This window comes from Siphateles boraxobius, unplaced genomic scaffold (assembly GCF_051911475.1).
Source record: "Siphateles boraxobius isolate OS27281-9 unplaced genomic scaffold, OSU_SipBor_1 41, whole genome shotgun sequence".
NCBI classification, from domain to species: domain Eukaryota; kingdom Metazoa; phylum Chordata; class Actinopteri; order Cypriniformes; family Leuciscidae; genus Siphateles; species Siphateles boraxobius.
In genome coordinates, this window is record NW_027509042.1 from 31,183,426 (window position 1) to 31,208,091 (window position 24,666).

The window sequence follows — 24,666 nt, forward strand, 5'->3', positions numbered from 1 at the left end:
ACATATCCTGAACTATATAGCTGTGGAAGCAGAAACTTTCGGGTTCCTCCCCCTTGCGGTTGTAATAACGCTATTGGTAGTCTGAACGCTGGCCTGCAATACTGTTGTGCTGAAATAAATAGCAACAGTGTCGGCTGAATCCTCCTTTCTTGCAGTTGCAGAGAAACAGCTCTGATCTGGACGTGCAACGGTATGATACGATTAATATCTAGCACAGGTAGACAGTGTTTGCTATGACAAATTCCTTTGAAAAAGGACACACTCTCGTTTCGTGTCGTGTAGTCGTAAACTAGTTTTGCCTTAGCGAAATGTGTGCATACAATACAATCCGTGTAAATAAGGGGAGAGATTTGCATAATTGCACTTATGATTTATGAATGTGTTGGCGAAAATTGATTCTTGTTTATTTCATTGAAAATAATTGTAACTTTAATTGTGGGAATTGGCTTACATTAAGCCAAAAATGGCTTACATTATCTGCAGTAAAAGTCAGGTTACAATTTTAGATTGTTGTGGTGGGCGTATCGCGTTGATCAAACTTTGTTTGACCCTGGTCTTACTTGGATTACGCAAATCTAGCATACGCTTTGATATTTAGTTATTGTGTTTTTTGCTCTGACTCATTTTTAAATACTTTATTCTGCTTGGAATGCTCCTTCATGGTGTAGTAATTTGAACGAATCGAATCTTTATTTGAACCAGTTCTTTTCAGTACACCAGTTGAACCGGTTCGACAATTCGAACTGATTCGCTTTGAAGAGTTCGCGTCTCAAGATAGAGATAGGCCCTGTCCCAAATGCCGCACTTCATGCGGACTTTCGGTCTCGTGGACTTAAATTGCGCGTACTCGCCGAGTCTACGAGTTCGTAGGCCGTCCCATTTAGCATTTTAACGCTCTGAAGTGTGCTCAGCAGCGCCCCCTTTGTACCCTTGAAGCGGTCTTCCGCGAAGCCCGCATAGATGCAGGCTCCACGCACTTTAACTACACAGGAATCCTTGCGAAATGCCAATCAGAAAACGGATGGGAGGAGATTTCGCTGACTGTTAACATGGCTTTATGATATAGGCATGCATTTTACCAGTTGTTACTTACAGTTTATACAAACTTTATCGACTAGTGGTTGATATCTCAAACATAATAATAGCGTGTTAAATAATATGATCGCATTATGATTCATTACATATAGGCTTTACTGAGTCATGTAACGTATGAATATTGAAACCTATAAATTTTTCTTAAACTCATTTACATTTTAATTTTGTGTTAAAATTGAACATTATGTATTATTATGTACAACTGTATTGATCATTTACATAACCATGACATCTATTCTACACACCTGCAAACTTGTCGCTTTTCGGCGACAATCGCCGTTTTCTTGGCCAATTGGGTCATTTACGTGAATCGCGTAGAACCGGAGAGTTTTTTCTTTGTGGGGGGGGGGGGGGGGGTGCCAGCCATTTTTCCTTCCGACCAAAATTTCGTTATTTCAAATGTAGCCGCGTTGCGCGTGGTAAGCGCGCTCATAATCCGCCGGAGCCACCACAACATTGCCCAGGGCTCTCAAGTTTTAGCAAAAGTTTAGAGTGAGATTTAGGGGAGGAGCCACCCAAATATTTGCAGCAGCGGTCCCTCGACCCAACCAAATTCGCTTCAATTTTTGCTAGCAGTTCAATTTTGCCTATGTTCATAATTGACCAGCAAAAATGGAAATTATAACAATTGGTAAATCTGATAAAAGACAAATTCATCCAAATAAAATAAAGTTATATTTAAAAAATAAAAATGTATTGAAAAATAAAAATAAATTTGACCCCAAACAAGCCGACTGAACATCAGTGCTCAATGTACATAACAATGTGTCATAACTTGCCCTGAGCATGTATGTCAAGACCCAAACCGGTCACCTTTACAGGGGTCATCGGATGCCCACTTTCCACAAGTTGGTATGATTCTTTGGGGTGTTCATGTAAAGTTTGTAACATACTTTGGTTAAAATTTCTCAATGGTAGTGTAAAACAACTCCCTTTTTACCTCCTCAAAAACAGCTCTGTTCACAGCTACCCGTTTCGGTGCATATGTCTCTTTAAATTATAATGAGCAACAACTTTTTGGCTTTTTGAGGATTAAAAAAAAGTAAATGGATTTTTTTCATTGCATGGTGGTTGTGTCCACACACTGCAAAGACACATTTATATGCAAACACCATATAAAAGTGTATTTTGCATTCGATGACCCCTTTAAAAGCAGTTGGGGAGTTTTTGAATGCATAGAAAATATTTTAGCACGAATTTGGCTATACTCCTCAACATCAGCTCTCACTGTCTTTGATCACAGGCAAGAGATTTCTTCCAGGAATCGTAAGATCAAAATGCTAAAAAAATTCAAATAAATTTATGCCGCAAACCGCATTCATTCATCAGATCTTGCTCGTTCAACTTCCACTCCGTGTGCGCGTGTTGTCTAGTAACGAACGTGCTTGCAGCGGGAACACATAATTTACCCGGAAACAACTAATTCTAATTTCTGATTGGCTGGTAGCTGGCATTAAACTCTGTATAACTCGAGACCATCGAGACAGATGCTATGAACTCGGCAGAGAATTTCCCTCCGTTTGCCTGCGCCTCGTCCATGAATTGTATAGCGGGACAAGTTCCCTTACTCCTCAGCGTGAGAAATACAAGGTGTGGCGTGTGAGCGTGTGAACGGGTTGAAATGCGTGTGTCTCACGCCCAATGCGTGAGACTTGAGAGCCCTGACATTGCCCAACATCAAATGGCAAACGTAATGCAAGCGGAACGAAACTGCTCGTTATTATGTGGTTGACGGACCGTTTATCAGTTTGGACCAAACCAGCGCGAGCCGATCTTGATCAAGCGACACTGTTACTACACAGCGCTAATAAGAGATCAAGTAAAGGAAGAATTTGAATTTGCCACAGAAGTAATAACATTGCTGCGAGATCTAGTGAGAAACATTCACATTTCTCCGTTATTAACGGATCAAACAGCACTGACGTGGAAACCAGGAAGAAACATTGTGCCATGAATTAACTATCCAGTTACCACAGATCAGCAACATTCACCATGGATATACTGTAGTAACACTAACTGCAACCATGGAAGTTTGGCAGGAATAGTAGGCTATAATGCCTTCAAGTAATATTACGTTGGTTTTATTTTGACATTATGAATACAATTGCTGCCCTCAAACTAATCTGAACTAAAATAAACCTTTATTTATAACTACTACAATATTGCATTTAATTTTTTCCAAGGAGATGTTTTGTTTTATATGCTCCTAAGAAGAGTCAATTATAGCTCCAGAATTGCTCAAAGAAAAACAAATATCAATCATACTTTATGATGTTAGTTTTCATTTAAAAAAAGAATAATACAATTTAAATCAAGGAAATTACCAAAAACCTAAAACCTGGTAAACAGTAAATTCTAACAACATAGGGCTATTTAGATAAACAATCTGGCGATAAACAATCTGGCGAGCATGTTGTTTTAGGCTAACACACCAACAGCAAATTTCTGTTTAATAAAGCGCTCAGATTTCGCTTTTCTTTTGCGCTTCAGTGTCGCCTTTTTTACTCTGAGGAGTTTGCAGGTCTGATTCTAATGCCCAGGTGGCATATACAATTATAGAACTGTAAAAGCAGGCTGTGTAGTTCACATGGACATAAGATTTGGGAAAATAAAATAAATCCTGTTCTCTATGCTAAAGACTGTAATTTTTTTTAATGATATTTGTGATATTTTTCTAATAAAGGGACTGATGAGATGACCTTTAAGTTTATTCAGCTTCGATGTCTGAGCTGAGACCTTCTTCCTGTTTCCGGGCGTGACGATCGAGTCTGTCCCAAAAATACCTCTCAATGCGCCCTCGCGGACTCGCGCTAAGGGCCCTATAGGTCTGCACTACATGACGTCACCGAAGTGTGGACTCTGAGGAAGTCTACAAGTCCGGAGTGTGCCATTTGGGACAGGGCCATATTAGAAAACCGGTCTCTCGGAAGTGTCCGACATTCTAACTCAAGTTACATCGAGTAGCCGTTGTCCTGTAACATCTTCTTCTGCAAACTGCGATTCTTTAATCGGCAATACACTGATGCAAATCATGCGATGATACACTTAAAAAATGTATGCCCTTCACTCAAAAGCGCTATAAATGAAGGTGACTTGACTCGGTAACTTCTTGAACTTCCTTCGAATCGTCTCATCAGGAGGACACGGTTACATATTTGCTTCAATTTCGCAATTGTAGCCTGCTGTATTGTAGGCTACAGTGAAACAGCAGTAATGAATAATTTTATTAAATTAACAAAATTATAATAAAACAAATTAAATATCTAAAAAGTGGTTTCGTATTTTATTATTTACATGTTTTTAACAAATGACCAAAGACAAATCAAACATGGCGATTTAATAAGCTAAAAATGAAAATGATCCCATAATTTACTCACCCTCTGAAGCCAGGACTTTTTTTACCTTGCCATCACCAGCCCCCTCGACGATGAAAGCCTGAGGACCTTGTTCCTGATCGGGGCCACATTCAACAATCCCTTTGACCGTTCTCCGGTGTCTGGAGAGCGTCAGGCCTCGATCAGGAACACAGCCAGACCCATGGCCTTTCCACGTAATGCCGTCGTCTTCAGCCAAGATGGCCGCCGCCAAGCCGATACCTATTCCTGTCCCTGTTCCAGGGTCTCGTTCAGCTGAGACCACCCGTCCAGAGTCTCGTCCCGCCGGACCACCCGTCCAGAGTCTCGTCCCGCCGAGACCGCCCGTCCAGAGTCTCGTCCCGCCAAGACCGCCCGTCCAGAGTCTCGTCCCACCGAGACCGCCCATACAGAGTCTCGTCCCGCCGAGACCACCCGTCCAGAGTCTCGTCCTGCCGAGCCTGTTTTCGTCATGCCTTCCGAGCCAGAGACTGGTCACTTCATGCCCGCCGAGCCAGAGACTGTTCACGTCAGTCCTGCCGAGCCTGAGTCTTCTGTCCCCGAGCATATGTCTTCTGTCCAAGAGCCTGAGTCTTCTGTCCGTGAGTCTGAGTCTGTCTCCGAACCTGAGTCTGTTCCCGAGCCTGAGCCTGAATCTGATCCTGAGCCTGAATCTGTTCCTGAGTCTGCTTCCGAGCCTGGGTCTGTTCCCGAGCCTGAGTCTGTTCCCGAGCCTGAGTCTGTTCCCGAGCCTGAGTCTGTTCCCAATTCGGAATCTGTTCCAGGCCCGGTTCTAGAACCAAATCACTGAGGGTGCTTCTGCAAATAGTGAGGGTGCTTACATAAACATAGGAAATGGCTCCCAAAGTTGTTATCAGTCTGAAAATAGTACCTCAAAATAGGGCTGAGCGACACCTATTGTCTACGACAATATTGTAATTGCTTTTATGTTAAACGATATACGATCTGGCATGATCGAGTAGCCTATGTCCCTCACTTTGCAGAAAACAAACAAAAACATGCCACACATAGCCTATACTGTGATGTTACCATATAGTTCAGACCATTTCACGTGCATTTAGTGATTTACTGCACGGTTTAAATGCAGCTAGAATGGCCAAAATTCAAAATATGGGGGGAAATGCCCTGTACGAGTTTTTGTCCTTTACATTTATATCTTGCTTGAGCCAATTTCGTATGTCCATGATTAACAATGAACTATTAATATTTTTAGGCTACCTAAAGCCCCGTCTCAGAAAGTCAGCTAACGAATTTCCTGAGCGGGACGCACACACGCAAGCGAAGTTGGCAATTAAAGAGACAGCTTCACCTATGCGAATCACGATCGCGAAAGGACACACAACCAATCAAATGCATTAAACATAATGCATAAAGCATTATGAAATAATTTCTGATTTGAAAAATCGTGTTAATGGATTTATTTTGTGTATATGTATGAGTGTGAAATCCGTCTGTGTTTCTATTGTCGGTAAAATCTCGTTTACATGTGGGCTATTAAAAATTTCATCTGAGGGTGCTTTCACTTTTGTTTGAGGGTGCTTAGCACCCTCAAGCACCCCCGTAGAACCGGGCCTGATCTGTTCCTGAATTTGAGCCTGAGACGGTTCCTGAACTCCCACCCAGCCTCCCTCTCCCACCTCTCAACCCTTCTTCCGCCACTGCCTGTCAGCCCCTCAGCTCCTCAAACCACCTTCGAAGAGCCATCAGCTCAACCTTGGCTCCTACCTCCCTCAGCTCCACCGTGGCCCATCAGTTCACCAGTTTCGCCAGGCTCCCTCGTCCCCCCGGATCAACCTTGGTCGCTTGTCGACCTGCCCTCGCCTATTGACTGCACTTCTCTGGCTATTGGACTCCTCACTCCCTTCTTTTCCTCCTTGGACTTCACTCCCTCTGTCTCCACCGCGCCCTTCTGTGTCCCCCCCTGCACTTGAGTCGACAGAGCCGGTGGCTTCGCCATGTCCCGCTGGATCCTTGGCGTCGCCTGGGCTCGTCGGCTCTCCTGCTCCACCCTGGTCTCCTCTCCCACCTGCTCCGCCCTGTCAGTCGGCCCTCTGGAGTCGTCAGCCCTGCCTCCTTCACGGCTCCTCCCTCTGTTGTCTCTGCCCTGGCCGCCTGCACAGCCTGCTCTGCCCTGGCTGCCTGCTCTTCGTCCTCCTCCTGAGTCCCCTCCCTCCCTCCCTCCCTCCACAGTGTGCCTATCTATGGCGCGAGGACGCGCCTACAGGGTGGGGGGAGTACTGTCACGTGTCAGTGTTTGTTTGTATTTTCATTAGTCACATGTCTTCCATACAATGTAAAACATAATTACATTTGCATTTATCATAAAATAGATATGTATAATCAATGTAAGATTGTTGTAGTGTAGGAACGTAAGCACTGGACCAAAAGGGCAGCTGACAGTTCTGTTAACTAGCTGATATGCTACGCCTAGTCCATCTTTATTTTTGAGCCTTCTCAAAGGCACAAACATAGGGTTTGCTAAGTTAACTCCCTATTCATAAGAACCACCTAGATTTTAAAAGTACTAAATTACAAGTTTTGATATTAAGACAGACAAGTAAACAAGCATGAGAAGTAGAATACAGAAAGTTTTTTCTTTAAAAAAAGTTATAGGAAGTATATTCGTTTATGGTTAAATGAACTGCTTGCGGAAGAGGTCTTTAAACTATTTCATAATGTATTCTAATATGCTACCATTTGTAGTAATGATAGTATTTTATAATAGTAGTATGAGTAGTCAATATAATGTGTGTTCCTTTTATTTTAGATATCAGTGAATATCTATGATGAAGATTGCTGTGATTGGCCAGAGTCTCTTTGGACAAGAAGTGTATAAAGAACTGAAGAAGGATGGCCACACAATTGTTGGTGTGTTCACTATTCCTGACAAAGATGGAAAAGCGGATCCACTTGGTAAGTCTCTCATTCTCTTTATTTCATATAACTTCATGTGACCGTTAAGGACTGTTCACACCAACACAAACATTCGCCATGAAAATTTGGTGCGCTTTTCACATGTGATTTGTTCAGACCAAAAAATATATATGTATATATATAAATATATATCTTGTGATATTTATGAATTAAAGCAGGGCTATGGAACTTTGGCCCCTCTATCGCCAGCTGTGGTTGAAATATAAAATTGCATGTTTCTTGGAGAGAGTTCTTTGAAGTTGGTTTTCCTTCAGCGTTGTTCTTTTTGCGCATATCAATCTGATGGTTTGAGGAAACTTCATGGTTACACAAATTAAACGGAATTAAACTAAATCTTTTAACTTTCCCCAGCAACCGAGGCAGAGAAAGATGGCGTGCCAGTGTTCAAGTTTCCCCGCTGGAGGTTGAAGGGAAAGGCCCTCACAGAGGTGGTGGATCAGTATAAGGCAGTTGGTGCTGAACTGAATGTTCTACCTTTCTGCTCTCAGTTCATCCCTATGGAAGTGATAGATTATCCAAAACACTGCTCCATTATTTATCATCCCTCCTTGCTACCCAGACACAGAGGTGCCTCTGCCATTAACTGGTCAGTATGTGTTCTCTTTATTTTTATGAGAGTGTGCGCTTATATGTGTGGTAACTATAATTAGAAGTATGATAGCAAGATCTAATGAGAAGCGGGTGGGTGTCATAAGTATGCCGTTTGTGTGTTTTTACTGTCTGCTGTGAGCATTAACACTACTATTACAGTTGCAATTGTCTCTTTTTTTTATGCATTCTTGTTCTTGAAAGAATTTATTTCACAAAATGTATCCATTGCATTGCATCATCATCAATTTTCTGGACTATATTCCCAGGAAAGAGAGAGTGAAAATTTTAAAAGCATGTATCTCCCTAAAGTAAACTTAGTTGACTCTTAGAATGTTTAGATTAAAAGCAATAAAACGTTCATTTTGAATATATAGACTCATTCAATTTAGCTTTAGCTTCAGAAGACGTATTATGGTATTAACGTGTTTAAATATTATCATCTTTGATGTCCTTTTAAAGCTTGGTATGTTTCACTGAAAGAAACGACATGAGGATGCAATATAAATTATGCAAAATTATGTTCCTTTAACATAATTTCCTCTTTGTTATTTTGTGTGTATTAATCTAAGGACTCTGATTCATGGTGATAAGAAGGGTGGCTTTACTGTGTTCTGGGCGGATGATGGACTGGACACAGGACCAATTCTTTTGCAAAGAGAATGCGATGTTGAGCCGCACGACAATGTAAACAGCATCTACAAACGCTTCCTGTTCCCAGAGGGAGTCCAAGGCATGGTGTGGATTATTGCAGAAACAAAAGCCTCATTATATTGCAAAATATAGTTTGCTATCCATTAAGTTAGAACAGCATATCAGTCATTGTTTTAATGTAGGAACAGTAGGATTTGAAGTACAGAAAGTAGTTTGATGTAGTTGTTGTATAGGAGGGCACCTTTGGATTCTTGTGTGTGTTTTTGGTTTACTGTAGGTGGAGGCAGTCAGGTTAATTGCAGCGGGTAAAGCTCCAAGAATCAAGCAACCAGAGGAAGGAGCCACATATGAGTGTATTCAGAAGAAAGAAAATTCAAAGGTGGAGTTTCTCCAGCACTGTACGACAGTCAATCTATAGATGTATAGCTTGTTTGATTCTAATTGTTGTACACAACATTTCAACAACCATCTATGCATAGATTGACTGGAACCAGCCAGCAGAAGCCATTCATAACTGGATCAGAGGGAATGACAGAGTCCCTGGAGCCTGGGCAGAGATTGACAGCAAAGTGAGTGTTTTAACTAACTGTTAAACACACACAACAGCAAACTAGACATGTAGACACTCTTAGTCAAATGCTAAAATGTTATTTTCGTTCTTCTGGTAGAATGTGTCATTTTATGGATCAACACTGTTGGAAAATGACCATTCTTCCAGCAATGGTCAACCTCTGGAAATCCCTGGAGCAAGTCGACCCGGTCTGGTTACCAAAAGGGGCCTTGTTCTTTTTGGGAGTGATGGCAAAACGGTAAGGACTTGGAGAAACTTAATTTTAAATTAAGTAATTTTAAACTAGCTACAGATTTACCTATGACTGTTTGTAAAAATGTGTCATTGTGAAAGGACTGGAAAAAACTTAAACATACATAATGAAAATTCTGTCATCATTTACTCATGTTGTTCCAAACCTATATTTCTTTCTTCTACTGTGCACAAATGAAGATATTTTGAAGAATGTTGGTAACCATTATATATACACCATTATTTTTTTCATGTTCTACATAAGAAGGAAAGTCATACAGGTCGGAATCAGTTTTTATTTATTTTTGGACTAGAGTTTTTTTATTGTTATTTTATTTTGGGTGAACTATCTCTTTAAGTGCAAGCTGCAATCATCACGGCCCAAGCACATGTGAAGAGACCACGATTAAGATAAATAAATTCAAAAGAATATATCCTGTTGATGCTGTGGATACAATTGCTTCTGTGTCATATCTATTGGTTTTTCTAAGATATAGCCCCCAGCATCAGAAGCATTTTCAATGTAAACATGCTAGACAGAAGTCTCAATGTTTCAGCATGTCACCATGAAAAATTTTCACCACAGCTGAAAAATGAATTAGATCACATCTTAGAAATGAAGTACCAAATCAAAATGCCTTTGATAAGTTTTTGTCATGAAAGTTTCTAGAAGATCTGTACCAAATTTTGTGTGAACTGGACAAGCGGTCTAGGAATACTTTGAAAAAGTAATTTCTGGGGGAAAATAAAATATATACAGATTAAATATATTTCATAGATGAGAATGAAATCTGAGCTATACATTTATTTTGTCTTAATTCAAGGATTCAGCAGAATTCTAGCCCACATGGTAATGGGCATAAATGTAAATGTACTTGGGCCCTAAAACCTTAAAGGGATGTATCACCCAAAAATGTCATTATTTATGCACCTTTGTTGTTCCAAACCTATATTACTTTCGTTCTTCTGTGGAGTACAAAGACATTTTGAAGATTGTTTAAACTTTTTGACAATACCATGAAATTGAGATCCAAAACAACAATGGAGCCCATTGACTCTCATTGTATAAACAAAAAACACTTAGATATTTTTGAAATAGCTTCTTTTATGTTTTACACAAAAGTCATACAGAATGACATGAGGGTGAGCAAATCATGATATAATTTCATTTTTAAGTTTGCACATTTTACCTAATTAACTGTAATGTATAATGCGATGTTGTCTTATTAAAAGTAAGAGGAATGTGTCCCCCATGTATTTTACACCTTTGATAGTGAACCAATGCAATACAGACTAGTGTGAATACTGTATGTGGAACACCATTTATTTGATGTTTTTCCTGAGGTTGTAGATGCTTGTGAATGTGTATTTATACATAAAGTCTGTTTGTACTTATGTATGTATTTAGTTGCTTGTGAAGAACCTGCAGTTTGAGGATGGAAAGATGATTGCAGCGTCCCAGTATTTTAAAGCTGGTGTCAGTTCCACTGTGGAACTTTCTGAGGATGAAAAACAATTTGCTGGGCAGATGAGGGTAAAAAAAAATCTGAATTAATTCATTAATAGTCACCATAATATTCTTTGTTTGTATGTGTCTGCATGTTACAAATGTTGTACCTATATTAAATAATTTTTATTTTTTTTACATTCTGAAAGAAAATGTGTTGAAGACTCATGTAGTATTTATTGCATTTTTGTCTAGGAGGTGTGGAAGAGTATTTTGACTAATGTAGAGAAGATTGAAGACACTACTGACTTCTTTAAGTCTGGTGCTGCTTCGATGGATGTAGTCAGGTAATTATGTGAGCATGTATCATTTTCTTATTCTTATGATATATAATGCATGTAAATATACATTATTTGCCCCAGTTATCCCGTTATATAATTCAAATATTTTTTTCTTATTTTCATACTGTAGGCTGGTGGAAGAGGTAAAGTTAAGGGCGAAACAGTTGCAGTTGCAGAATGAGGACGTTTACATGGCAGCAAGCTTTCAAGAGTTCATTCAAATGTGTGTGAGGAAGCTGCGAGGAGAGGATGAGGAAGAAGAGTTCAACATAGACTATGTTAGTATTGCTCCTGTTAAATGGATAGTAGCTTATTATGTTTATTTTTGCACTGGCTTGAAAACTATATTTCATATGTGTTTCAGGTAGAACACTGTTAACTGTCATCTGCCTTCATATAAAAAAATGCATATAGATTTCATAAACAAAAATAAAATGACACTGTTTCAGCATTTTACAGATTATTACTTATACAAATTGTCCATTGGTGCTGTAGCTATTTTACAGTTCCATATGCTATATGCAATTATCTTGTAATAATACAATATATACTATAATATATAATGCCAAATATAGTATATGAATAATATTTGCAAAGTGGAATTGTTTTAAACTTAACTTGAGATTGTTCTAATAAATGGTCGGTGCCACTCAGTTGCATTTATTAGCTCTAGAATTGCCACAGTTATCCAACTTTGGGTGGAGTGATCAAAAGAACCATAACTGATTTAATGAGCCAATCCCAGTTTCTTTGTTATGACCAACCAGGTAGCCAGACAGACTACAGTACTCTTTATCCTACATGTTGGTTTTGCACCGTGTGGTGAGGAAAAATCCCGAGAAAGCCTTGGAAATGACTGCATTAATTGCATTATTTTTTATAACATGCTAAACAGCCCACTTTCCATGTTCAAGTGTACACTAATTCTAAGTCTATGTCGGCGACACATTCCAACATTCCCACATTCCATTGGGGCAGAAGATTATTGTGACATGAAGGGGGACAGAGAAGGGAGGCAGAGGTGTGGAACTAAGTGCAGGCATATATTTATTTAACAAAACAGGGAACTCAAAGAGCCAGAAAACATTAATATTAGGATCCATGAGAAACGACTGACAAACTAACATAGCAAAAACAAGGGCTAGATACAGACAGGGCTAATGAGAGTAACAAGAAAACAAGGCACACCTGGGAGACCAATCAACAAAGGTACTACAAAACATGGCACAAGAAACAGGAACAGAACAGGGCAAAATGCAAACTAAAAGTCCATATAACAAAAAGGAACGCAAAACAGGGAATGTTATGTATGTTTACCTCTACCTCACCATTCCTTTTTACAACACTCAATATTTGGCAACTGAGGACACAAATTGTAAATTTGAAAGTGGAATTTTTTTAGATTCTTTCTTTAAGAAATAAGCTATTTAGAAGTCTGGAGTCTCCATTGCCATATTTTATGCTTCATAATGCGTCAAAGATTTTTAATCAGAAATAATGTAGGTCTGGATTTCAAACACAAAGGTAGACATGCCACATTTTTGGAACGTATTGCTGCCTTCTGACTGAATGTTTAATAAAAAACAAAGGTAATTAGTTAAATTGTCTTGTATACTGTTTTTTGTTAAATGTATATTTCTAATTTTGTACTTTCTATTTAAGTATCTGCATGTCTGTTGTAGGTAGAAAAGAAGCTGAACAATATGACAATCAGAATCCCTCACCAGCTTTTCATAAATGGCGAGTTTGTAGATGCTGAAGGGGGAAAGACCTATAAGACCATTAACCCCACCGATGGACAGGTACACAATGGACACAAACTTTTTCCACTCTCAATCTATCTGGATTATCTTTTCCACATGCTCAATTTCAGCTTGTGTTTGTGTGTAGGCAATCTGTGATGTGTCCTTAGCTCAGATCTCTGATGTGGAAAAGGCAGTGGCTGCAGCTAAAGAAGCATTTGAGGAAGGAGAGTGGGGCAAGATGAACCCCAGAGACAGAGGCAAACTTCTCTACAAGTACGTAATTAATTGCATTTTTTATTTTAACACTGAAGGTTAAACTTTGGTTTTGTAACCCAAAACGTTCATGATTTACAGAATATCAGTAGTAAATGACAAATAATTCCAAATCATCATAATCGTCATTTTTTTTGACAGAAATGGTAAACGCATGGTAAACAATCAAGCTTAGCCCATCAAGATATGTGTGCATGTGTTTCTCTTTATTCAGGTTTTTATGTCCAAACCAATGAGTTCTGTTGCACTTAAATTAATTTGCACTTATGTTTATAGAACTCAGATCATATTTGCTCAGTCCATGCTAGCAAAAAGTTATAAAAATATGAAAAGCCTTTTGCAAGATTAAACTGTTCACTTATAATGTATCAAGAAATTCAACAAAGATGACAACAGAAAGGAAATATAGAACTATACGTGATGGATGATGATTATTTGTCTCTGAAAGTGAAAAATAACTGTTTGTAGTGTATGTGGGCATTCTCCAGACTGGCTGATCTGATGGAGCAGCATCAGGAAGAGCTGGCCACTATTGAGTCCATAGACTCAGGAGCTGTCTATACTCTTGCCCTCAAAACACACATTGGCATGTCTATCCAGACATTCAGATACTTTGCTGGGTGGTGTGACAAGATTCAGGTTTGCTTGTGTCTGTTTATATTATTTATTAGAATATTTATTTATTTATTTATCAGCCATCAGTTGTGATGTATGCCACAGTGTCATATTTAGGATATTCTGTTATAAGTAGCCTACATATTCTGTTTTTACAAGGTTTAGTTACCTTGTTTAAAGATTTTTGCAAAGGATAATAAGAGGGGCCTTAAATCTTTAAAGACATTCCAGCTTTAGTATCGATTACCACAAAAATGGTCCCTCGTTTTCTTTAAAAACAGCAAAAATATGGTTTACAGTGAGGCGCTTACAATGAAAGTGAATGGAGCCAATATTAAAATACTCACAGTTTCAAAGATACAGTAACAAAATGTAAATTATATGCATGTTAACATGAATTTAGTGTGGAAAACTTTACTTAGCAACCTTTTCTGTTTAAGGTTGGATTTAATTTTCATACCAACACAATAAAAATCTCCAGTTACTATCGTAAACTCGGTTCCCTGAGAGGTGGGAACGAGACATTGCGTAGCAGCGCTGCGGGAACTCCTCCCTTCTCCACTATTGTTGAAATCTTATGGCTAATGCCAGCTTGGAACAGCTGGCCAAGTGTCGCGAAGTATGCAAATACTGAAAGGCAGTATAAAATGCACGGATGTGACTCTTGAACGCTTGCACAGCTAATCAAACAGTGAACACGCCGGCTAACGCAGTGTCTCGTTCCCGCCTCTCAGGGAACCGAAGTTACGATAGTAACCGGAGATGTTCCCTTTCTAGAGAAGTAACTCTACATTGCTTAGCAACGCTGCGGGAACTGTATTAAATCCCGCCGTGAGGGTAGTGAAGATAAGCCCTGAGAAACGGGGTCGAGCTACACCAGCCACGGAAGAGACAGACAGTCAGGCCAATAGCCGCGCCTCTAAGAGTGCTTGCATCTGATAGGTGGAACTAGACCAATGAAACATAACTCCGACCCTATCCAAATTTGCATATCCAAACGCAATGAAAGCGAAGGCTGCACTGATCCAGGGCAGGGCAAACAGCGTTCTGAGTGTCAGCGTCACGTGAGGATGACGGCTCAGCAGATAAAGCGGTAGGGAAACAACCTGTACTTTGAATGGTGTAGACTTCGGCACGTAGCCCCGTCTCGGCCAGAGAGTGACGCTGCAGTCGCCGGGTCGAAACGGATACAATCATCATTCACCAAGAACATGTAAGTCTCCAATGCGCTTCACAGAGGCGAGAGCAAGGAGTAAAGCCGTTTTCAGGGAGAACTCCTTAACAGCAATCGAAGCTAGGAGCTCGAACGGCAGTAGAGAGAGAGAGCCCTCAAAACCAGAGCTAGATCCCACGGCTGCACAGATGGCGGCCGTGAAAGACACAATCTACTCGCTCCCCTGAGAATTATGGTCACCAGAGTGTGCTTACCGATTGATTGCCCGTCAACCGTGGAACGAAACCAAGCAATAGCACCCACATACACCTTCAGCGTAGATGGCAAACTCCCAACTATCCAGTCTGTGCTGTAGGAAACGCAAAACATCCGACACGGAACAGATCACTGGGTCGATATCGATGTCCTGGCACCATTTTGCAAAAACTCCCCATTTTAGAGCGTTAGTGAGATAGCTAGAAGAACGTCTAAGAGTACGTGTTCTTGCTTGTGGCAAACAGATCCACGTCCGTCCTCCCGAATCGATCCCAAATCATTTGCACCGATCCGGGGTGAAGCCTCCACTCTCCTTGAGGAATCCCGTTCCTTGAAAGAATGTCCGCTCCACGGTTTTGGAGACCGGGGATATGCACCACTCTGATGGAGAGAAAGTTTCGATCCGCCCACAACAGGAGACTCCCCGCCTGTTTGAAAAGAGCTCTGGAGCGCACGCCAACCCGGCGATTTAAGTACGAAACCATAGACATGTTGTCGGTTCGAATCAGTACATGCTGCTCATCCAACCTCGACCGAAAAGCTTCCAGGGCTAAGGACACCGCCTTTAATTCCAAACGGTTTATGTGGCACTCTCTCTGTGACTCTGACCACAGACCTGAGGCAGGCATGCCCAAGCACACTGCTCCCCAGCTTGAGGTCGACGCATCCGCCGAGACTATGGTGCGTTGCATCACTATTCCCAAAGGCACTCCTGTGCTGAACATATCTGGGTTGCGCCACGGTCTCAGAAGGCTGTGAACTGTGAGCGACCAGAATGCGTGTGTGACCTGCCTTGGCTGCAGGCTCTGTCGTCATCTTCACCTCCTGGCGAGGGAGGCAGGGGGCCTCATCCCCGTTATAGCACAAACCATTTCCCTCTTGGTTCTTAGGACGCGCATCAGCAACTCGGCGCAGTGGGAGCACGTAGAGTCCGGGAAGGCCGCCTCGGCGTGGGCGAAGCTCAGGCAGGCGACGCAAAACTCATGTTCGTCTGGCGGGTTGATGGGGCCCGCACAAATCTGGCAAGTTGAAGCCATCGGATGCTTAGAGAAAAAGATCACTAGTCCTCCTGGTGCAGCTTCCACGATGGCAGCGTGAAGAAAGAGATTCTGACACAACTGTTGCGTCTGTGCATTTTATACTGCCTGTCAGTATTTGCATACTTTTTTGACAATTGGCCAGCTGTTCCAAGCTGGCGTTAGCCCATGAGATTTCAACAAAAGTGGAGAAGGGAGGAGTTCCTGCAGCGTTGCTATGCAATGTAGAGTTACCGCTCTCGAAAAGGAACCCTAAAATTACTGTACAAATGATGAGAACAATTTTACAACTCAAATAATACTCAAGTTTTAAAAGAAGAATCAACATTCAAGTGGTTTTATAAACTATTGCCTGGTTTCACAGACAAGGCTTAAACCTAGTCCCAGACTAAAATGGACGTTTGAGCTGTTTTAACTGAAAGTAACTTGCACTGACACATCTTAAAATATGTCAGTGCCATTGTTTTGTCTCAAGATGCACACCAGTAATTTTTTTTTTCTAAGGCACATTTATAAAAGCTACTTAATATCCTAATAGATCTAAGACCTAATCCTGGCTCAATCTAAGCCCTGTATGTGAAACCAGGCCTACAAGGATCACATTTAGTCTTGGCCAGATGGTTAGAGGGTCAGACTGGTAACCCAAAGGTTGCGAGTTCAATTCTCGATTCTGTTAATTCTAACTTGAATTGAACCCAAAGGATTCCTTAAAGGCATAGTTCCACCAAAAATGGAAATTCTGTCATCATTTACTCACCCACAAGTTGTTCCAAATCTGTATGAATTTCTTTCTTCTGCACTTATAGCTGAACACAAAAGAAGATATTTTGAAGAATGTCCGTGACCAAACAGTTGATGGCCCCCATTGACCCCATTGAAGTCAGCAGTCAATGTCAACAGTCATCAACTGTTTGGTTATCCATATTTAGTGGCCAAGCAACAATTGTATCCGTTGGCGTTCTTATTCTTCTTTTTCCGCTCTGGAAGTCTATGGCAGCCCAAAGAACCGCTTGCGGGAAAGTTATGAAAATTGAGACACAGATAGAGGACAGTCTGAACTGTCACCTTTTTTTCCTTCTGATTCCTTGGCTCATGACGATTCGATTGCAGATTCCTCGGCTCATGACAATTCGATTGCAAATTCCTATGACGTCATTTTCCGACATTGGAATTTTGTGAAAGACCTGCTTTTTCAAACTCCTCTTAGGCCGTTGCTCTGATTTTCTCACAAATTTAACCAGATCATCTTCAGACCATGGCGACAAAAAGCTATGGAATTCAAATTGATTAGGCAAACGAATTCAATGAAGTGCCCGCCAAATTGGACATGAGGCTATATCTCTGCTATGCTTTAACGTATTCTGACCAAACTTTGTGGACGTGTTGTGACCACCATGTCCTGAGTCTACCTGCACAGTTTCAGCACAGCGCCACCTAGTGGTTATGCTCTTTTTGCTTATAACTTCTGAACGTTTTGGCCTAAAATCACAAAACTGCTCTCTTGAGATTTAGTGCAGCATGCTGAGTTGAACGATACCCAATTTTCCCATATCGGCCATTTTCGGCATCTGCCATTTTAAATTTTGTTGTAAAATGCTATATTTTACGAACACATTGGCAAATCGTTACGAAACACGGCATGTGTCTTCGGCACAATGCCCTGACTGTACTGGAAAAGTTTTGGTTTAGCGCCACCTTGTGGTCAAAAGTTATAATTAATTTCCAAAAATGCTATTAACTTTTAAATAATTTGCCTATTATAATGAATCTGGTGATAATAGATTATTTGGGTCATCCTGAGAACATAGATATCATTTGCCAAATTTTGTTGAACTTCCTGTCCGCCATTTTGATTTTCGTTCAAAACCTAGTTTTTCTAACGCCTCCTAGGCTGTTGGTCCGATTTTAACCAAAATCGAATCGTATCATCTCCAGACCGTGCCGACAAAAAGTTATGAATTTCATGTCGTGACCAAACCATTTTCGTATACCACAGCAACAAAGTTGAGGCATGATGCCAAAATGACTCTTGAGGCTGTATCTCTGCAATGCTTTGGGATATTAACTACAAACTTTGCATTTGTCATTGTCACCTTACTCTGACCACACCACATCAATTTGGTCACAACACCAAGTATTGGTCGAAAGTGATAAAACATAAAATCACATAATTAGTGATTGTATTTGATTTTTATGGCATTTTGCCTAAAATTATCTTAATATGCTCATTGTTGCACTTGGTCTGATGCTCCCAGCCATGCAGTTGTGACTTGTCATGCCTTCTTTGTGCTTGGCCCCTTAATGGCTGCTTTGCAGCTATATTCTTCAAATATATGTATGTGTTCAGCAGAAGAGAGAAATTCATACAGGTTTGGAACAACTTGAGGGTGAGTAAATTACAGAATTTTCATTTTTGGGTGAACTGTCCCTTTAATATAAGGAAGCTATTATCCCAGAACAAAACTGAAAAAGAATATTATTGTTATTATACAGTATATGGTTGGAAACTACTGTTTTAGTAAAATTTTAAAATATTATTAAAAATAATTAACCTATTCTGGTGTGTGTCTGAAAGATCTAAATTTTTTCTCCACAGGGCTGCACTATTCCTATCAACCAGGCTCGGCCTAATCGAAACCTTACCTTCACCAAGAAAGAGCCAATTGGGTAAAATCAACCCTTCCTATAAAAATGAATACTCAAACTCCAACCTGTCCAACAAAAAGTCACCTTAATTGCTATGTATTTTTTATATCTGGATAAAAGGCTGAGAATATTTAGCTCTCGTTTGTTTATGTTCAGTTTGTGTGCCATTGTCATTCCATGGAATTATCCATTAATGATGCTGGCATGGAAGACTGCTGCCTGCCTGGCAGCTGGAAACACTGTGGTGCTCAAACCTGCACAGGTAAAAATTGGAGTTAATGTTAAACAAACATACACAAGGCAACTTTATTCCAAACAATGTTTAGAACAGAAATGAAGGATAGTGTGTTGTTTTTGTGTTGAATTCTAGGTCACACCTTTGACTGCTCTCAAGTTTGCTGAATTAACTGCACTGGCAAAGTTTCCAAAGGGCGTGGTGAACATACTACCAGGATCCGGTGCATATACACACAAAACATACACAACAAAGTTCATATACTGATATACTTTTTTTTGTATGTTATTCAATATCACTATTGTAAATGCTTTGCACATTTAATTTTCTTTAGTGAATTTGGCTGTTTTTAAGGCTGTCTACTCTGCTTATATATGAATCGAATATGTCAATTTTAGGGTCTCTGGTTGGTCAGCGGCTGTCTGACCACCCTGATGTCCGAAAACTGGGTTTCACCGGCTCCACTGAGATTGGCAAACAGATAATGAAAAGGTGAATGCGCATCTTTTTTTAAAAGGTTGTGACCGTTTTCTTCTATTCTTTTCAGAGTTTTGTAGATTTTGTCTTTATTTTCAATGTGTGGCCCAAATGTGGCATCGTGGCATATATTTTAATCTAGTTATTCTAATCATATTTTAATCATAATAATCAATAAATTATTAATCATAATAAATCAATTATACAAACACTTTTAATATTATTTTTCTATGCTTACAGCATTTCTATCATTTAAGTTAATTACAAATAGGGTTTAAATAAAAGTTGGGAATCCTAGAAATGCTTGTCTATCTTCTAGCTGTGCAGTCAGCAATGTGAAGAAGGTTTCACTTGAGCTTGGAGGGAAATCTCCTCTCATCATCTTTAATGACTGTGATCTGGACAAGGCTGTCAGAATGGTTTGTTCACCTCAGTACCATGATCGCATGATCATATTAAAATACATTCTTTGTTTACCGAAGTCATGTTGTAATCTCAGACATGTTATACCTCCACACACACTTCTTGTCTACAGGGTATGAGCTCTGTGTTCTTTAATAAGGGAGAGAACTGCATTGCAGCAGGGAGACTGTTCATTGAGGAATCTATCCATGACACTTTTGTGGAGAGAGTGGTAAGGAATAAACGTACATGAAGATTTATTAGCTTCTTAAGCTGAATGTCTATTTTTACATATATTCCTTACCTACAGCTGAATCACTGCTATTCTGATATATAGTCATAACACACTAATATGACTTTAATATTATATCTAAAGTATAGTCATACAATCTGGATGAGTGATGAAACCTCTTAAAATAATTTAACCAAGATAATTATTTGTGATAATTTCATAACTCACAATTTCATAATTAAAAACTCATATCATATAACTACATCTATGTAGGTTAGTGAAATAAAGAAGATGAAGATTGGTGATCCACTAGACCGTTCCACAGACCACGGCCCACAGAACCACAAAGCCCATCTGGACAAACTAGTGGAATACTGTGAAAAAGGGGTCAAAGAAGGAGCAAGATTAGTGTGTGGAGGCAAACAAGTAAACCGTCCAGGTTAGGGGAGTGTGTGAGCATTTGCATTAATCTTAGTGGGAAAAAAAGGGCAAAGTTGCTTACGCTTTCCATCTCTATAGGTTTCTTCTTTGAACCAACTGTTTTCAGTGATGTGCAGGATCACATGTACATTGCTGTTGAGGAGTCCTTTGGGCCCGTCATGATCATCTCCAAATTCAGTGGGTTGGTAAAAACAAGCTACTTTTAACTCTAAAATGCTAATTGTCTCACACTAGTCAATCTATATAAACTCAGCTTCCAGCATTGATGAATGATTTGTAGTGGATTTATCTGTATACATCGTGCTTTTTTTAATTTATTGTAACAACATGACAAAAAGCAACATTGTAAACTGCCTTTTCCCCAATCTCCCTCATTCAGAGATGTTGACAACGTACTGCAGAGGGCTAATGCTACAGAATATGGTTTAGCATCAGGTGTGTTTACACGTGACATCAGCAAGGCTCTGTATGTGAGTGAAAAACTTCAAGCCGGCACTGTGTTTATCAACACTTACAACAAGACAGACGTGGCAGCTCCTTTTGGTGGCTTCAAACAGTCTGGCTTTGGCAAAGATTTGGGTAAGATTGTGTGAATGATATAACTGTTTTGATACATTTGAGTAGGTATTTCTTTAAAACAAAAATACTTTGGTATGTTGTTTTAACTGTGTATTTCTCCCCAACAGGTCAAGAAGCTCTGAATGAGTATCTGAAGACTAAGTGTGTCACCGTTGAATACTAACTGATAAAATACTGGACATATAGTGCACAAAAAAAGATGATTGCATTTTAGTTCTTTAAAGTGGCAGCTAAAGACCATTTCAGTTCAACCTTGAAGTAAATTGTCATTACATTTGCTTTGTTTGTATTAACGGATGGATTGAATTTTAGTTCAGGCAATTAGGAAAATGAAATCAAATCATGTGATAAATTTAGTTACTCTGCAGATTTAATTTTGAGTCTCCTAGTTGTACATGGTACCTGTAAATGTCAAACTGTACATGAGCTCAGAGAAAGTCATTTCCGTACAGTAGACTTTTCTCACTTCTACATCACTTTGTCATTTGTTTTGAGATAGTTTATAATAGGTTAAAAGACTGTGAAATAACGCTTGACTAGCCATCAAAACAATTTCAGGTAAACATATCTGACACTGTTATTTACTGCACTGATACTGTTTGATTGTTTTAAAGATTTTATAATGATCTAGGGAAGTGTATTTTATCTTTTAGAAACCAGACCTCCACCATTGTTTTGTCTTCTTTATAAACCTTATCTGAGCATGTGCCACAAAAGAATAAAATCTGTCCAGTATTGTCTAATTACATTGTTTTGAGTTTTATTCATGTGCATTTGTGACTATATGAAAAAATATGTACTGTAACACAGAGCCAGATCCAATATCACAATAACGTAAGTTTTCATTTTAACAGTATTTGAGCTGTAGAATTTTTCAAAGATTCATTATTATTCTTGACTATTGGTTATTCAAAGTTTTTAAACTGTCACAAAGTTATGGTTATTATAATTTTTCAATAATTATTCAGAAGTTATTTGAGAATTGACAATTTATCTACCATTTTACATACTAGAATGAACGAATTGTAAACAGAATTTGGAGTGTTTTATTTTTGTATTCTAAGCTCCAAGACTAGTTATTGCTGTATTATAGTAATGAAGCAGTTTCATTAAAGTCCCCATGAACCGGAAGTTGCAACTGACTTGTTGGACCCTTTTCACAGACTCTGATGACATGTTTTAACGGTCATCATCATTGTAAATTCGTCAAGTTTTTTTTTTAATGTATGTAAATTTATTACACTATAATTTATATTATATTACCTATGAATCAAATTACAAGAAATTAGTTAACGCTGCAGTGAGTGTTTCTATTACAGCGGGTGTTGGGGCGATGGAAAAATCTTTCTTTCTTCGGACTGCTGTTATCAGTCTCTCCATTTTTTTCCTCTTTTTGAAAGTTGTGAACACCATTGTGGAGTTTTTCATTTGTTATTTGAGAAAATTGGAACATGAAAAGTATATTTAATGTAGGCTTTGATTAACCGCAATAGAAGCGGAAGTCATCATAGTTGGGTAAACTTCTGAGAAACCTGGAAATGTGAAAGGGTCCATTGAATAGAGGGCAGGGTTTTATTTTAGAACACCTCCTCTCTATCCCTTGCTCATTGCAGACTGACAGTTGGGGGGATATCCTTTCCCAGTATCTTGGGTCACAGGCTGGGACACCCTGGGCAGATTGCCAGTCACTGGCTCATACACAGACACAAACACATTTGCACTCACATTCACACATATACTAAACAATTTAGAGTCTAATACACATTTGCTGAATGTCTTTGGATTGTTTGGGAAATTGGAGCACACCGACTTGGGAAGAACATGCAAACTCCACATAGAAAGGCCTTCTGGTTCAGCCCTGATTTAAAACGGGGATCCTTCTTATGTAACGTAGTGTAACAGCGCAGCGCTTCTGGGTTGAAAGTCAGAATGTAGGCTCACTATTGACCGTCGCTAAGCTGGTTAAAACCAGACCCTTCTCAGTCGTAACTGAGTTAGGGTCTGGGGAAGGTTCATTCACAGCTCACTTCCAAAGGGGCGTCACCAACGGATGTCGCTCAAATGCTTCTGGGCACAATTGGATAGACCTAAAACCAATCAGATCGATCGTAATCTTGTAAAGCCCGCCTCAACGTTTGTGATTGGTGCCTCGATTTGGAAAGATTGGAAATGAGCTTGAATGGGCTCTTCGGCAGACCAGAGCCCGTCTAACTGAGAGCCTTGGCACTTCCTATTAGCCCCATTGTATATCATCTTGGTTGCAGTTCCATTAGAATTCCACTGGAAGTGATCGCGGGCGAGTGCAGAATGAATGGGAGTCTATGGAGCTAGACGGCTAAATGTATCCCTTTCTCCTGTTGTTGTTGAATCAATGTAGATTTTATTGTTGATTCCGTTCAATATAGATTATAGTCCAAAAGTCGAATGAACGAGTACTTATGTCCTTTCGATTTCTTACAGGTTAGGTCGCTGTTGGCCGGAACACGCTAGCATTCTGCTATTATGTGACGTCATCACATTTTTGAACGGATTTTTAGAACAGATAAGTGAACTTAAAAATGCAATTTTCAGCTGAGTGTATTATTTTAGCCCCTCTTTTGAATGCAACTTTCAAATTACTTGACAAAAAATTACATCCTGAGAAAAGTAGATTTCTGGGGGTGAAACCCCATAAACTCCCATTCATTCTGCACTCACCTGCGAGCGCCCCCGCATGGACAGAGACGCGTTACTGCAGCCAGCCCAGAAACCGGAAGTAACCAGACAGTGCCGATTCTCTTATATTAGACATTCTCTGGCATAGATATCCATAATAAAGGGTAGATGTCTTACGGCGGAGTCTCTATTGTCATCCCCGGCGGCCATCTTGTCACAGGCAAGCTTTCTGGCAGGATCTGTGGTACCTGATGTAAGGTGAAAACACAAATACTCTTATCTCCCTGAAATCTTGGCAGATTTACAAACGGTTTGGTTTCTTACTATCGTTATTAATGTGGCTATAATACTGGATGTTTACATAATTAATACATAATTATTCATAAGTGTGCAGTGTCATAACTACATCCCTGACCTTTATAACGAACCAAACCATTTGAAAATCGGTAGAAAATTGAGCAAGTTATGGTTATTTAAAAAGTACATGCACCATAAAACGTACTCGGTTACTAACGTAACCTCGGTTCTCTCTAGAGAGGGAACGAGTACTGCGTAATATCTTACGCTACGGGGAAAACCTCTTTTCCACGAGATATTGAAGCCAAAAATTATCCTTTAATTTTGATTAATGTAAAACGCTGTGCGGCAGCGTGCAGACATAGGCA

General features: G+C 39.7%; 1 protein-coding gene across 2 annotated transcripts; it reads left to right on the top strand.

Moving 5' to 3' along the window:
* The first annotated feature begins 51 nt into the window (after nucleotides 1-51).
* Nucleotides 52-22,089, top strand: aldh1l1 (aldehyde dehydrogenase 1 family, member L1). 2 transcript variants are annotated; one of them, XM_077199072.1, is made up of 23 exons: nucleotides 52-190; nucleotides 7,237-7,382; nucleotides 7,755-7,989; nucleotides 8,564-8,729; nucleotides 8,923-9,024; nucleotides 9,125-9,214; nucleotides 9,314-9,454; nucleotides 10,856-10,981; nucleotides 11,150-11,241; nucleotides 11,366-11,513; nucleotides 12,918-13,037; nucleotides 13,126-13,253; nucleotides 13,742-13,892; nucleotides 18,931-19,001; nucleotides 19,137-19,242; nucleotides 19,351-19,438; nucleotides 19,614-19,707; nucleotides 20,012-20,111; nucleotides 20,228-20,326; nucleotides 20,600-20,765; nucleotides 20,846-20,948; nucleotides 21,147-21,346; nucleotides 21,454-22,089. In XM_077199072.1, exons 2-23 carry the CDS (start codon nucleotides 7,253-7,255, stop codon nucleotides 21,507-21,509), a joined length of 2,712 nt encoding a protein of 903 aa, XP_077055187.1. In that variant the 5' UTR covers nucleotides 52-190; nucleotides 7,237-7,252; the 3' UTR covers nucleotides 21,510-22,089. The 2 variants fall into 2 exon arrangements, with proteins under 2 accessions (XP_077055187.1, XP_077055188.1); XM_077199073.1 differs by lacking the exon at nucleotides 21,454-22,089 and having other exon boundaries at nucleotides 72-190; nucleotides 20,846-20,944; nucleotides 21,147-21,339.
* The last annotated feature ends 2,577 nt before the right edge of the window (nucleotides 22,090-24,666 follow it).

Excerpts from the sequence above, each read along its gene's own strand:
- aldh1l1 (XM_077199072.1), top strand. The coding sequence starts at position 7,253 with ATGATGAAGATTGCTGTGATTGGCCAGAGTCTCTTTGGACAAGAAGTG. Across the intron at positions 7,990-8,563 it reads GGTGCCTCTGCCATTAACTG|GACTCTGATTCATGGTGATA; the intron begins GTCAGTATGTGT and ends TATTAATCTAAG. Across the intron at positions 9,025-9,124 it reads AGAAGAAAGAAAATTCAAAG|ATTGACTGGAACCAGCCAGC; the intron begins GTGGAGTTTCTC and ends ATCTATGCATAG.